The sequence below is a fragment of the Fundulus heteroclitus genome, chromosome 6 (genome assembly GCF_011125445.2).
Source record: "Fundulus heteroclitus isolate FHET01 chromosome 6, MU-UCD_Fhet_4.1, whole genome shotgun sequence".
In the NCBI taxonomy this organism is placed as follows: Eukaryota; Metazoa; Chordata; class Actinopteri; order Cyprinodontiformes; family Fundulidae; genus Fundulus; species Fundulus heteroclitus.
This window is the reverse complement of record NC_046366.1, coordinates 4195561-4210980: the sequence shown is the minus strand read 5'-3', so window position 1 is coordinate 4210980 and position 15420 is coordinate 4195561. Positions and strand designations below refer to the sequence as shown.

Here is a 15420-nt window from a genome sequence, read left to right as displayed (position 1 = left end):
TAATGCATTTCATCAGTATTACGTAGTCTATAGTAGTACTGTGGCTATGTCCCACCTAACTGACCAATTAAGTTCCAGGTGCTACAGTTTCTGCTATCAGTTTTTCTTGACAGCATTAGATTTTTTTCAAACCAAATTTTTGGAGATCAACCTTATATAACCTTAATGTGACCTCAAATATTCCAATATCCTGTAAAAATCAACTCAAAAAGCAGTTTTGGAATTATGATTTCATTTATTAAGTTTAGACTTTGACTAGGACACTTTAAAATGCTCATTTTGATATTTTTGGGTTTTCCAGAGGGGAACGTGCTGGTGTGCTTTGGATCATTGCCTGGCTACATTATGCAAGTGTGACTAAGTTAAAGGTCACAAACTGATGCTATGACATTGTCTTGCAAGAGTTTCTGGCACAGCGCTGAAATCATGGCTTATTCAGTTATGGCTAGTCATCCAGGTGCAGATGTAGCAGTGTAGAACCAACACATCACATTGCTATCATCTCGTTATCATCTCGTTATCATCTCGTTATCATCTCTTTTTTCTAAATTGCTGTGTTAGCTTAAAGCTAGATGTAAGTCAGTCCACAAAATATTTTCCCATAGGTTTTGTGGATCATCAAGATGTTTTTTGGTAGGAGACGCCGGGCCTTTCTGAGACGGGCTGTTGTGTTCCTTTTGGTCAGCAGTGGTTTTGACCTCATAATTCTCCCATAGATGCTACTTTTTCCAGTTCCTTTCTTAAAATTAAATCATAACTGAACTGAGACATGTGAGGCCTGCAGAGCTTTCAATGTTCTAAGCTCTTTTGCGGCTTCCTGGATGAGTGATTGATACGTTCTTGAAGTAATTATGGTAGGCATGAGACTACTGGGAAGGTTCACCACTATTCCTTGTTCCCTTGATTTTTTTGTAATGGCCCAAACTGTGGTTCACCAAAATATAAAAGCCTCAGAAATAGCTTTGCAATCTTTTCCAGACTGATAAATTTCCTTGAATTTATTCTTGATTTATTTTCAATGCATGGCACAATGTTTAGCATTTTTCAGATCATTCAGTATACAGGTTTTTAGACAGGTTTTGTCTGTGATATCTTATTCAGCATTCAACCTTCAGTTATTAGGCTTGGGTGTGGTTAATCACAGTTAATTCTTGAAGGAAGGCAAAATATTTTCACCAAGGGCTAGTTGGGTTTAAATAGGTTTTTCTGCTTAATAAATGAAATCATTGTTTGAAAACTACTTCTTCATACAGGTTTTGTCTGGAATACAAATGTATGACATTCACTGGTAACGTCATTATTTAGGGTCAGTTATTAGAGAAAGGTATTTTATTTTAGGAATAACAAAATAATGTGCACAGCTGAAAATAAAGTTTTGCAAGGCTGTATTGGTTGCAGCTGAAATAAGGTTATGTAGACAATACAGTATCTAGAATCAAATTTAGCTCTGATAGGGATTGTTGTAAAATGCCAAGGCTGGGACCTTCATAATTTTATCCAAGTGGTTTTGTTTTTCCTGACTAATGAATAAATTATTTTTTTTCAATTCTTTTTTTCATTCACAGCACAGAGGATGAAGCTTTCCTTGGGATATTTGATGGCATATTTTAGAAACGCTATTGTCTTTCCTTTAATATGACACTTATTTAAGCCCAACGCTTTACGCTAAACAGGTTTTCTTTTATAAAACCTCTGAGAGTCGTGTTTGTGCACTGAGTTATATTTGCACATTTACATGTTCTAAGTCAAACAAGTTCTTGCATTTATAATTGTTCTATGTATTTGAATGAATGTATTTATGCATGTCCTTATTAAATAAAGTATATGTTATGTTTATGCATTAGCTTCTTGGGTAATTAGAATGAATAACTGTAGGTGCAAAGCGTTTTTCAAGAGCAAGGAGATCTGCTTTCTAAAAATGGTTAAAGGGGTTTTGTTTAATCAAAATCAATTAATCTGGAGAGACCCACACAGACAGAAGAGACAAATAGAGAGGTTTATAGACATAAATCAGAAAAGTTATTTGGTGCTCAGACCCCAACAGAAGACATAACAGCTGTGAATGTCTATGAGCTTGAATGTTCAGTTTAGGATTAGGATTAGTGAAGTCTTCCCCCTGGGTCCAGACACTGGTGATAGAGGCCAAAGGAGAGAAGGAGCCAGGTGGAGCATGTGAGCACGAAGGAGGAGATGGTGTGGTTCAGGGTTGAAGCTCAGCTGAAGAGCAGGAGAATCCATGGATAGAGAGCCTTATAAGCACAGTCTTGTGGGATGAGGAGTTGACGCAAATTGGCTGGGGCACGGGCACATGACGAGACAATCAGTGGATGCAGGTGCGGCCGGGGTGAGTCTCCCAGATTGAATTTACGTCTAAACCTCGTTTCAACCTGGAGACTCAGGGAGTCAGAAGAGGCAATTAGAGGGGTTTATTGACATAAATCAGAAAATTTCTTTGTTGCTCAGATTCTGGCAGAAGACGTGAAAACTGAGAATGGCTATCAGCTTGGATGTTCAATTTTGGGTTAGGATTAGTGAAGTCGTCCCCTCAAAAAAGGGGTGCTGAGGCTGAGCTGAAAGAAATTAAAAGTCAAAGGAAGGATCTGAGAATGGATTGGGTTTAGTGAAGTGATCAAGATGAACTACTGCCATTTGGAGAAAATAGATACCTGCTAATAAACAATGTAGGAAGCTTAAAGCAGCAGGGCTCGAAGCAGAAAACGACAAAAGCTAGGACAGTTTAAATGAGGAATGGAAAAAAAGAGTATTGTGAGTGAGACAGAATTTGCAAAGGTGTGCCAAACAAAAGAATAGGACGTGACAGGGAGGTTATAGACCTGATTTCAAATAAAATTTAGCTAACCGACAAATAGGATGAAGGAATGAATTTAGACTGGCTTCAGAACCTAGAGAGGAGGAAACGTGTAGAGGGAGCATTGACTGATGGGCACGGACGAAGGAAAACCAGGAATTTAGAGCATCGGTGATTGAGTTTGAATAACCTGAAGCATGATGAACATAAAGATGAAGCTGTGAGATACTGCCTGCCAGTGATGCAACGGAGGTAAGGAATGATGGTCTTGAAAGACGAGCGGCCTTTGTTAATGGCATTGAACATGTCTGTGTTATCACGTGAATGGAACCCACTTCAAGGTATGTACACGTCTAAGGCTCTAGGTTCATAGGAACCGAGGAAATAGCAGTAAGTGATGGACACAGGTATTTGTGTACCTTCAAAGTCTTCAGCTGATCCAAAGAGGGATCATATTTCTCCAATTTTAGCTTCCCTTCATTGGCTTCCTATTAAATCAAGCATAGAATTTAAAATTCTTCTTCTCACGTATAAAGCCCTTAATAATCAAGCTCCATCATATATCAGAGATCTGATTACCCCGTATGTTCCTAACAGAGCACTTCGCTCTCAGACTGCAGGTCTGCTGGTGGTTCCTAGAGTCTCTAAAAGTAGAATGGGAGGCAGATCCTTTAGCTATCAGGCTCCTCTCCTGTGGAACCAACTCCCTGTGTTGGTCCGTGAGGCAGACACCCTGTCTACTTTTAGGACTAATCTTAAAACTTTCCTTTTTGACAAAGCTTATAGTTAGAGTGGCTCATGTTACTCTGAGCTACCTCTATAGTTATGCTGCTATAGGCTTAGGCTACTGGAGGACAACAGGGACTATTTCTCTCACTCTGCTGAGTTATCCTACTGTTCTCCAATTTGCATTGCTTGTCGTCATTTCAGCTTTTAACTTTTTGTTCTCTGTCATTTTTTCTTCATAGTAGGTACACTTAGTGTGGCGTTCTGTTAGCTGTGCCATCATCCAGAGAAGACAGATCACCCGCTATTACCATCTAATGTAGAACAGATTACTGGATCAATGTGTGCTTCTGTGCTTTTTTGTCTCTCTTGTTGTGTCTCTGCTCTGTCTTCTCTAACCCCCAGTCGGTCGAGGCAGATGACCGTTCATACTGAGCCTGGTTCTGCTGGAGGTTTTTCCTTCTTGTTAAAGGGGAGTTTTTTCTTTCCACTGTCTCTTCATGCAGGCTCAGTATGAGGGATTGCTGCAAAGCCATGGACAATGCAGACGACTCTCCCTGTGGCTCTACGCTTCTTTAGGAGTGAATGCTGCTTGTCAAGATTTCATGCAATCAACTGGTTCACTTGGACAGGATTTTTTTTGACCAATCTGTATAATCTGATTGAATTTGACTTTGGAGAGTGCCTTGAGATGACATGTTTCATGAATTGGCGCTATATAAATAAAATTGAATTGACATGAATTGAATTGAAAATAGAAAACATAAATGAAACAGTTTTTAATTGAAATAAAATTTTATTTGAACCTTTTAACCAGGCGGGTTACATGAAGAAGTGATGCACTTCCGTTTTTAAAGTTAACCCCAGAGGTAGCATGCTACGGAGATGGGTAAAATCTTGTAGGAAGCTCATAATTCAAACTGGGGAAAGGAAGGAGATCAAACATCTGCAACCCGTTCTCCCTGAAAGAACCCCCCCCAAAACCTATGGTCGGAGCTGCGTCCAAAAACTGAAACTAGTTAGCCAAGTGCATGACAATTAGTGATGGATGATTAGTTCCAGTCCCTGAGAGGACTGGATCAAGAGGCCAGGTCAGAGCGACAGCCGTCGCCTAGGGCAGGGATTGCTGCCGCTAGGGGGTGCACGATATGAAAGATGTTATGGCCGTCTGACAGTGATTTTTCCCCACACAATAAAGACATGTAAATAAATATTTCTTTTGTAAAACTTTCAATCAAAAACTGTAAATTTAATGAATAAATAAAATGTATTCAGACGAACATCCATTTATTTAGAAGAAGTCTTCCACGCTTCATTTTAAGATGAAATATAGAAGACGTTATCTTCTTCTACGCATTGTGCTGTATATGCACACCTAGCTTGTGGCCTCTACTTCATTCATTCTTGCAAATATGCTCAATTAGCTGAAATCGGGGAAACTGTCATGCAGGTGAGACATTTATGGTCAAAGTTAGCGATGAAGGAGGAGGAACCAAGAGAGAGGAATCAGAAGCAACAGAGGAAAGCCACCATTGTTGCTGGTGGGAAAATTGGTTGTAGACGCGGTTTCTTGACTTATGCTCACGCACAGAGCTGCCATGATTTTCATTGTGATTCAGACTTTGTGATTATTTTTTTTTTTTATTCTATTTTTTTGTGTGTCTTGTCTGGCAATGTGACAATAACAATTGTCTTAATGCCAGAAAGAGCCCAACAGATTTTATTCTCACAAGTGGAGCATTATCGCTTTCGCCATAGTGCTCTGCTTGATTTATATATGTGAATAGTTTTATTATGTAGGGAATAATTCATGTTTATGTGGACACTAAATTGAAAAAGTAGAAGAGGAGAGAGAAATGAGAAGAAAAAAAAGAAAGGGAGAAAAGGTGAAAGAAACAGGAGACAGAAAAGAGATCAACAAAACTTCATCAGTCTGCTTCATTACCTGCAAAGAGAGATGTAAAAAGAACAGCACAACCAATAGAACTACAGATACAATACAGCAACACCTTGATACCATCATTGAGGTATATACAGTATTAATCAATACGAAATGTATAAAGTGGTAGCTGAAGATAAAAATTGATGAGTACGTAAGTAGCCGGATCCAAGCACCTGTAGGTGTTTGTGAGCGTGCGCTTGTGTGTGTAAGGTTTATCCTTGAGGAAAATGCTCAATAGTGGTTGTGAAGAGCCAAAGACCTGCCTCCCCCCGGAGCACCCAGGCAGGCCCCAGGGGACCCAAAACCCCAGAGGCCCTAAGGGACCCCCAAAGTAAAGGTACGCAAGAGGGGGCAACACAGGAAATCCGCCACCCCCACCAAGGGAAGAGGGGAGACATCCCCCAGGGAATCCCCAGCCGTCGCAACGCTGAAGCCCCCAGGAGCCGCGGGGATGAGCCTGTGGGTTCCGCCGGCAGCCAGCTACGCTGAGGTGGGACCGGTCATGGGCCCCAGGGACCCGAGGCCCCATCGGCCTCAAGATGAGTTAGTAAATTACAGACCTATATCTAATCTTCTTTTCTTATCTAAAATTCTTGAAAAAGTAGTTGCTAATCAAGTATGTGAACATTTACAAAGTAATGACGTATTTTAAGAGTTTCAGTCAGGCTTCAGAGCTCATCATAGCACTGAAACAGCTGTCTTGATGACATCAAAAGCTGGATGACTTTAAATTCCCTGCTTGTAAATTCTGACAAGACAGAAGTTGTAATCTTTGGAGCAGAGTCCTTAAAAATAAACTTCTTAATCACTTAATCTGGATGGCATTAAATTGGCCTCAGGTACTAAAGTAAAAAACTTTGGTGTTATTTTTTGACCAAGACATTTAAATCCCATATTAAACAAGTTTCCTTTTTTCACCTGCAGAATATTACCAAAATTAGAATTTTTTGGCAAGGAGGGATCCTGAAAAACTAGTCAATGCATTTGTTACTTCAAGGCTGGACTATTGGAATTCTTTACTATCAGGATGTCAATCAACAATGCAGACAACTGTCCTCTGTGGCTCTACGCTCTCTCATGAAGAGTGAATGCTGCTTGTCAAGATTTGATGCAATCTACTGGGTTTTCTTAGATAGGAAACTTTTTGACCAATCTGTATGATTTGATTGAATTTGACTCTGTAAAGTGTGTTGTGAATTGGCGCTATATAAATAAAATTGAATAGAATTGAATGGTAGGTTACTGTGTACTTAATTTGGCAATGTGATTCTGCCTTAATTTGTGAAATACAGCGATAACAAATTAATAAACCTAACATTATGGTCCATCGGTTGGGTTTCTGCATTGTTCACATCTAGTAAAAACACATCTTCAGAACCAATCTCAGCCCAAAATGGTGATCTGCATCGTGTGATCTATTTTCAGTAGTTATTGCCGGTTATTGTAACCGTAATTTGCAGTAAAATACATGTAAAGTTGCTCCCTCTGCGTTTACTCCTGTTGGCTCCTATGCCAGCCTTGATTAGGAGAGACCCATCCAAGATGACGGCGCTGCAGGATGCGCACCAGTACGTAATGAGGCGTCAATGTCTGGCATATCACATGATTTACGCTGACTCCTCGCGAGATCGTACGTCACTTTAAGCGCGTAGTTTATTGTTGGCGGAAAAAGTTCTGTCAAAGTTAAACAAAAGCATTTTACTCGCCTTCGGTACTAAGAAACGTTTACATTTAATTTTAGACTTGATAAAGAAACAGTTAATGTCTCTGTGATGGATTAATGAACCCATTCTGTTCGATGCTGCATCGTCCAACAACCAAGTGAAGCGGTGAGTTTCCTTTCCTAGATGTGTGTTTTGCTCTAGATGCTGCGGCTTAGCTTGTTCGATAGTAGCAATGTCAAACCAGAAGTTTTGACCAGCTCCTTTGTTTAGGGAATCCAGGTCCCCATTTAACGTAGTTTTAATTTGTAATCGCGTGATTTGATGTGATATGAACGTATTTAAACCTGATTGTTTTTTAGTAAGTTTATTTCCGTCTCTGGTGTCCAGATGGCGTTTTCTCCTGTCTGCTCTGAAGACATCAGCTCAGAAGGATGCATTCTGAAATCGGACACAGCTAAGAAGAAAAGAAAAATTTCAAGTAAGTCTTTTGACAACTGTGCTGTAAAATACACAGAAATTTGAGCACACTGTAATTAATGGTTAATCAGTTTTAAAATGATTGACCTTTATGTGCAGCAATCTTGTTCAAGACAGAGTGGTTTACTATAAACATGTTTTTATTTTTATTTTAATAAGCTTTATTTACAGATGCACATAATACATCCACAGAACAGTAATACACCCAAGGTACAAATACAAAATATACAAATCACATTTTACATATAAGGTTTTAAGTTTAAAAGCTTTAGAGTTAGTGCAAAGTTTTAAAGCGTCCAAAAAATAGCTTAGATAAGTCCTGTAAACTGTGGCATCAGGTCCGTGGATTTATCGAGGCTTTCTCTTATTTCACACTGAAAGCTGTTAAGTTTTGTCTCTGAAGTGTCCATGAATCCAATCTAATCCTGCAGAAAGGAGCTCTAAGTCGGCCAAGCATAATGCTCCCTCTGCTGACAGATCAGCACGCTGCCTCCATAAACACGCTATCAAAGCCATAAAAATAATACCACTGTCCCACGGGCAAAACAGCGGTGTTCTGGCCGCTCTGCAGAGGCTTTATCTGGGGAAACGTCTGAAGCTCTCGCTCCCCTGGTTCAGCCGGTGATGAAGCCCGAAAAGCAAACCATTAAAAATCCTTTCGCTGAGGTTAAACATCAGTTGTATTAACCTGTTCTCGTATTAATGAGATAAAAGATCTCAAACTTTAACTCGGTGGACAAAAATAGCCGGTATGGTTTGGCATCAGCTCAGACACCGGGGAAGCCCTGGAAGCTTCCTCAGTGTCTGGGGCCTGACGTGTGAAAGCTAAACGGCTCCACCTCTCCACTTCTGTCTCTCTCCCAAGGCGCAGCTAAGCAGAAAGACAGAGAGGTTCTCACACTGTTACAAAGCAGAGGAGAGGAGCTCTGCCGTACTTTATCATTAGATGTGTGATCAGGTGTTTATCCAGGTGGATTACTCCTTAACAATATCCAAGAAGATCTTGCATACATTATTTAGTATTTTTTTTCTTCTTTTATTTGTTTTATTTATAATGACGTATTTGTTTTATGATTTACCATTTCTCGCAGATGTCTTTGCCTGGCAGATAAAGAAATCTGCCAGAGAGCGGGGGCAGGGGGCTAAATCTGAGGCCACCTCCTCTTTAGGGATTGGGTGGGCATTTATATATTGTCAGTCGTTAGATTAATATCACTAAGATAAATTCCAATGAATTATGTCTGAAAACCCAAATAAACTGGCTGTGTTGTATGAATTGCGTTTTTTATTTTAATTTTACAATTTTCCCCACTGTTGGTTCCACAAGAGCATCAGTAAATTCAAAGATGTGGTTAAATGCAGTTACTTTGTGCAGTTTAGCGATAAGAATGGTACTTTTTAATGCCACCAGAGTCCATAAAAAGAGTATGGAAGTTTTTTTTTTTAAGAGTTGTTTGTGGGGGATGTAAAATTATTCTTGTCCCAAGGAGTTTGGTCTTCTGTGTTGCGTCATCCTCTTCTCTTTTTTTTCCTGTAGCTGCTGTTTATTTCCTCCAATGTAGAGGTCTGAGCATGCTGTACTGGGGTGCAGATACCACCACCATGAGTTATATGGTATGTTAGTTACATGGTTATACTAAAGGTTTGTTGCCTTTTCACTTTCAGAAGATGTGGAGTTGGACATAGAGATCCTGTACAAAGCAGTCCCTCAGCTTGCCAAGGTGTTTCGCATCACAGACAAAATTGGAGAAGGTACATGCTTTACTTTCTCTACGTTGGTTTCTATACTATTAGCTGAAAATGAGTTTTATTTAGAGTTAAACTTATCCATATTGTTGAATGAAAGTAAAAGCTGCAACCTTCAGAGAGACTTCTGTCTGGGTTTAGGCACATTCAGCTCAGTGTACTTGGGCGTGGCGCAGATGCGCGATGGGAGGACGGAGATGTTTGCGTTGAAGCACCTCATCCCAACCAGCCATCCGACACGCATCGCTGCTGAACTTCAGTGTCTGACTGTGGCAGGGTGGGTCTGGCTCAGCTTACTTCCCTAAAATGTTTTCTTTCACCATAACCTTAATGAATATAGCATATCGTAGACAGCTGTGTTTTTTTTGTGGCAGACACTTTTCAGTTCAGTCTTGATAAACTTCTACTGCCTCCTGTTGTTCCTGCAGTGGCAGGGAGAACGTGATGGGACTGACGTACTGCTTCAGGAAGGAGGACCATGTGGTGATTGTAATGCCCTACATGGAGCATCAAGCTATTGTGGTTTGTACAGCACTTTCTTCCAAACCTCTCTGAATATATAAGCCTGTTATTTGTTAGGCAATACAATCAGCATTCTTGTGTTGTCCACCCCCAGCTGCTTCATCATGAGAAGGTTTTCATTTAAGTTCTGGCTTTGATGGTGGTTTTAGCACCTTGCCTTGTCTCCCATTCATTTTGAACCCTCTCTATGGCCTTACCCTGATCTCAAGCCTAACCATTAACAGTACATACCTAATCCTAAACCTCATTGGCACTGTAGTCTTAAACTTTATCTCTAGCTTAGAAAAAGGGTAAGGGCCAAAAAAATTTTTCTCACTTTACATCAAAGTCTCCACTTTGGTGGTAAAATACAAAAGAAAATATTCTCACTCAGCTGCAAGTACAAGTACACACACACACACACATTGTATCACGACATTAAAAACTCTGTTTAATACTTCTTACTTCTTACCATTTAGGTCTTACATCTAAATTATATTTGTCTTGAAAATATTTACATAAAGTCTTAAAGTTGCTGAAATCTTGCTGAGTGTTCTTGCTGCATTGATGGAGTTGTCAGCTGTTGTAATGAAACTAACGTGCCCATCAGGACATCATCGGCTCCCTGAGCTTTGAGGAGGTCCGCCTGTACATCTACCACCTGCTGAAGGCTCTGAAACACATCCACCAGTTTGGGATCATTCATCGGGACATTAAACCAAACAACTTCCTCTACAACAGGAAGCAGAAAAAGTGAGTGTTTCCAGCCCCTCTCACGGCGTTCTGATCTGTGGATGTTGTTCTAACACATTTCTGCTGTGGTCTGAGTTATTTTAGAAAAAAAACTAGTTTGATCTCCCTGTTAATTAAACTACAATTACAACTTTAAGTATTTCCTTCAGCCATGAGGCGACCGTAAAGTTGCAGTTAACGCCCTGCTGGGTGATTAAAAGGTTTCCTTCACTGATTATTTATATGCAGGTCCTGATTTTAGTGTAGCTGGTAGAATATTTACAAGGTAAACTCTTATTAGCCGGCTTTACTGTTTGTGCATTTGTAGGTATGCGCTAGTGGACTTTGGCTTGGCCCAGGGCACCGCCGACACCCAGATTGAGCTGCTGAAAGTGGTGAGACAGAAGCCAACGCAGAAGGGTGGAGGGCCTTCAGGGAAACAGGAAGCTGCACAAAGAAACAAAGCACCTCCTAAAGCCCCTCTCAGTATCACCGGCACAGCTCCAACCTCACTACCTCCACAGCAATCAGTGCCTTCTTCTTCCTCCTCGCCCTCCACTTCCTGCGTCACCTCGTCCCCCTCGGCCGCCGGGAAAGCACTGGTTAAAAAGTCTCGGTCCACCTCCACCTCCTACTCTCGAACAAAACTCACCAAGGTGTCTTCACTGAGCCGTTCTATTATTTGTAGTTCCTGTCTAGTAACAACAGGGTTCTGCAGTATTCACAAGTAAAGAGGGTTGTGTTTTCTGTGTCGGTGTGTTAGATTATATCCTGTTAGGGTTCTTCCCCACACACTCAAGTTTTGGCTTTGCCATGTTTGTTTTAGGACCTGGCAGGTCTGCGCAAAGTTCCTCGGCCGGTGTTTGGAGAGAGGAATCTGAACAGCTGCACACCAGCGCCCCCTACCTGTAAACAAGCTGCACTTAAGACTGAGGTATGAAGTCCAAGTAGGTTTTTGAAAGAGCGGAGGAAAGCTTAGGAAGTAAAGTCAGAGAATCTGTACTTAAATTTGAGCCGTTAAACTTACACGGCACGTAGTTTTATTCATGTTAACAAGCTAGACATTCGTGCTTGTTCTCTTTCCTTGAATAAATGAACACATTTTTCCATCTTAATCATTTCGCTGATGACGTTGTTGTGGTTCTGTTGCAAGTTGGTAAAGGCCAAGAAAACTGAGGGTACATCCAGCTACAAAAGCCCTTCAGCCAATCAGGGCCTCCTGCCTGCCAGGACGGCCAGCGGCAGTCAGAAAGCACAGAGGACCATACAGCAGGGCCTGACATGCAGCTGCTACCTCACCGACCGAGTCTGCAACGTCTGCTTGGCCAGGTAGAAAACAGGGAGAAGACGCTCCTCTCTTCATGTTTGGTTAAGACATAAAAATGGCTGCGACTGCCACGTAAGCTTGGCTATTATGGGGTTAATCTAAGCCAAAATGAGGAGCGGTCCCTTCACATTAAACTGAACGGTAGTTTGTGTTAACTATTTGCTAATTAATGCTTTTTGTGTGTTTGACTTCAGAAAGCCACAGGTAGCGCCCAGAGCGGGGACTCCGGGTTTTAGAGCTCCAGAAGTGCTGACAAAATGTCCCAACCAAGGCCCAGGTTGGTATTTAAAGCTGCATTAGTGAAAGTGCTTCACAGAAGGATTCATAACTTCTGAACTTGATTGCAAAGAGAAACAGGAGTTTATGGGAAACAGCAACACAGAGTGTTGTACAGCGAGAAAGTGGGAGGACAACGATGTGTAGTTTTCAAATCATTTTAGGAACAAAAACCTGAAAATGTTTGGACATTTATATTCAGCTCCCTATGCTTTGACATCACAAAAAATAAAATCCATGGTAACCAACTGCATTCAGAAGTCGCCTAAATGTTTAATAGGGTCCATTTGTGTTTATTCTCAATATAACTGCTGCTGGAGCTAAAGGTGGTTCTATTAAGTGTCGACTCGGTTCAGAATTCAGCCGCACACGTCTTTGCAGATTTATATTGGTTGAAAAAAAAATACACTAATGTATCATTTTCCTTTTACTTCACATTGCAACTAGGGCTGCAGCTATTGATTATTTTAGTAATTGATTAATATGTTGATAATTTTTTTTTGATTAAACGATTAATCTAAACAGAGATACTCTTCATTAACATACCTTAAAGTGTCTTGAACTATGAAACATGTAAAATAAATAATTTTAATGCTGACAACATGGTAATTTAATGTATGAGGTCTATGTCTATATGTCTGTCTACTGTGTTGCCAAGCAAGGATAGGTAGATTAGACAGAAAAGACAATGTAACTAGGACTGCAACTATTATTTTGCCAATTGTGTAAACCGTGTAATATAGTTTTTTGATTAACGGATTAATAATCAAACAGCAAAAATAGCCTTTTACAGAGCTTGAACCTTGAATCTTAAACTAAGCCACTTGAGGAGTTCTGGATAGAGAATATTTACAGAGGAGGGTTTTCATCTTAAATGCAAAATGTATATATTTTTTGTACAGGCCTGTCTTTATTACAACTCTGAGTGGGTTGTTCTTTCATTAAACGACATATTTTATCATCTGTAGACTCCAGTTATCGATTCGACTACTAAATTAGTTGACGATTATTTCAATTAATCATGATTAATCTGATTAATTGTTTCAGCTTTATTGGTGTGGTGTGGTTTCATGGAGGGGTGAGGTGGCTTAGTGGTTAGGGAGCCAGACATTTGGGTCTTGGAGAGTCCGTAAAGGTCACCGGTTCAAAACTCAATCTGGCCCACTGGCTCCTTGAGCACAGGTTGCTCCCGGTGCGCGTCTCAGGGTGGCAGCACACTGCTCCCTGAGGGACGGGTTCAATGCAGACACACATTTCCCCTCTCTGGGACTATAAAGGGAAATATTTAATTGATTTATTTCTCCATAAAAATCCCAATGAAAGACAGTTTTTGGCTGTAATATAAGAAATATAATAAGTTTTTGGTGTGAATACTGCAAGACTGTGTCCTAGGTTTAGGCATGGTGGGTTTTTCTTCCCACTGTCAGATTTCAACAGGCCAGGGAGGCTGATTTTTTTCACTAATGGTCGCTGTTCCTCTGTCACCATATCTCACACCGCAGCCATAGACGTGTGGTCCGCCGGCGTGGTCCTGCTCTCGCTCCTCAGTGGCCGTTACCCTTTCTTCAAAGCCAGCGACGATCTGATTGCACTCACACAGATCATGACCATCAGAGGCTCCAGGGAGACGATTCAGGCAGCAAAGACGTTTGGTATGTATGAACCAGTTTCATCTATAAACAGCTACTCCAGGTTTAACATTGACAGAAACGGGTCCTGACGTAAACTGGTTCCACCAGGAAAAGCAGTGATGTGCAGTCGGGAGCTTCCTCGCCAGGACCTGAGGACGCTCTGTGAGACGCTTAGAGGAAGCACGTCTTCAGCAGACGACGACGCCCGGGGTCCAGAGGCTGGAACTGCCACCCATGAAAATACGACCCAGGATGACACGCCGACACATCGGCCCGGTGGTCCTAAACCAAAGCAACGCCTCAGGAAACACAAAGAAGGCAGCGACACTCCTCCTGAACACCTAGACTGTTCAGCTAGCCTCAAAGGCCCAGCCAATCATAGCTCCCTGTCAGACGGTTATCAGGAGAAGGGCTGGGACACGGTTCCTGACGAGGCCTACGACCTGCTGGACCAGCTACTGGACCTGAACCCTTCTACTAGGATCACAGCCGCTGAAGCTCTGCAGCACCCGCTCTTTAAGGGTTTGTGACGCCGCCATTCTGCTCTCCAGACAGGGATTTATAATCTATAAGTAGTTCATATGATTATTTAGCAGCTAAGTGTTATATAGAAGTAAAGAAGGTATCTGCATGGTGGCAGATATGAATGAAATGTTGACAGAAATAAAGTAAGTTTGCCTTCCAGGTGCTGCAGATCAGTCAGGGCATGACGTAGACCTTCCAGATGTTTGCAAAACTTTTATATCAACTTTGTTTACTTGTGTTCAAGATGCTGTGACACGTTCTGAAAATGTAAATGAAATTTAAAAAGGGCTTTTAATTTGAAGACGTGTTACTGTGAGCTGCTTTTGTGGACTTATATTTATTGACATTGAAAACGATACAGAATGGCTCCTTTTTGAAATAAAATATTGTTCTCTTAGAACGCTGCAAGTCCTGTTCTTTTCAACCTGAAGGAACCTCCTTCAGCTTCTAACCTGCTGCCACAGCTTGGTAGCCGTAGATGGAGCCGTCTGCCAGTCCTGACATCAGTCATACACACAGCCCTCATCACCTCAATGATCTGAGCTTTGACTGGGCCCAGGGTTTTTATTCTCAACCAGTCCTTGGTTGGTTTAATGGTAGCGTTGGATGGTCTTGTTACAGGTTCCAGCTCTGCTACATCATTAATTTCTTACAGACGGACTCACATTTTCCTTAAACAGCCTCTGATGCACCATAGAATCGATGGTGGGTTCTGTGATGGTGAGCTCGTTTGGTTCTGCTGCAGCAACGTTTGCCCAAAAGCGGTTCACCTCCAGCTCCATGCTTCACAGGGGGCATAAAGAACATTATTAATGTGTCTACGTTCTCTCAGGCAAACTTTAATCCTGCTTGATCTTTTTCTCAGAGAGCTCCTCCCACTCAAACTATTTTTCATGCAGTGGAATGGCTGGTTTCTAATTCTTTTGGCACCTCTTTAAATCTCTTACCAGACTCAGAGACTGCTATTGTCTACTTTCTGAAGTCCTAAGGGATCTCTTTGAAACTCAAGGTGTTCAGTCTCACTTGAAGTCAGAAGCACCAAACTAAAACGTCTGAGGTACAAA

The 15420-nt window shown here is 41.3% G+C and overlaps 1 protein-coding gene across 3 annotated transcripts; it reads left to right on the top strand.

Annotated features, from left to right (window-relative positions):
- The first annotated feature begins 7084 nt into the window (after positions 1-7084).
- cdc7 (cell division cycle 7 homolog (S. cerevisiae)) lies at positions 7085-14756 on the top strand. 3 transcript variants are annotated; one of them, XM_036137892.1, is made up of 12 exons: positions 7085-7306; positions 7529-7619; positions 9287-9370; positions 9506-9641; positions 9793-9886; positions 10476-10618; positions 10926-11253; positions 11424-11531; positions 11751-11926; positions 12119-12201; positions 13703-13852; positions 13940-14756. In XM_036137892.1, the coding sequence occupies exons 2-12, from the start codon at positions 7529-7531 to the stop codon at positions 14359-14361; spliced, it is 1815 nt and encodes a 604-aa protein (XP_035993785.1). In that variant the 5' UTR covers positions 7085-7306; the 3' UTR covers positions 14362-14756. The 3 variants fall into 3 exon arrangements, with proteins under 3 accessions (XP_035993785.1, XP_035993784.1, XP_035993786.1); XM_036137891.1 differs by having other exon boundaries at positions 7087-7306; positions 9284-9370; XM_036137893.1 differs by having other exon boundaries at positions 7088-7306; positions 9284-9370; positions 10926-10992.
- Positions 14757-15420: the final 664 nt, after the last annotated feature.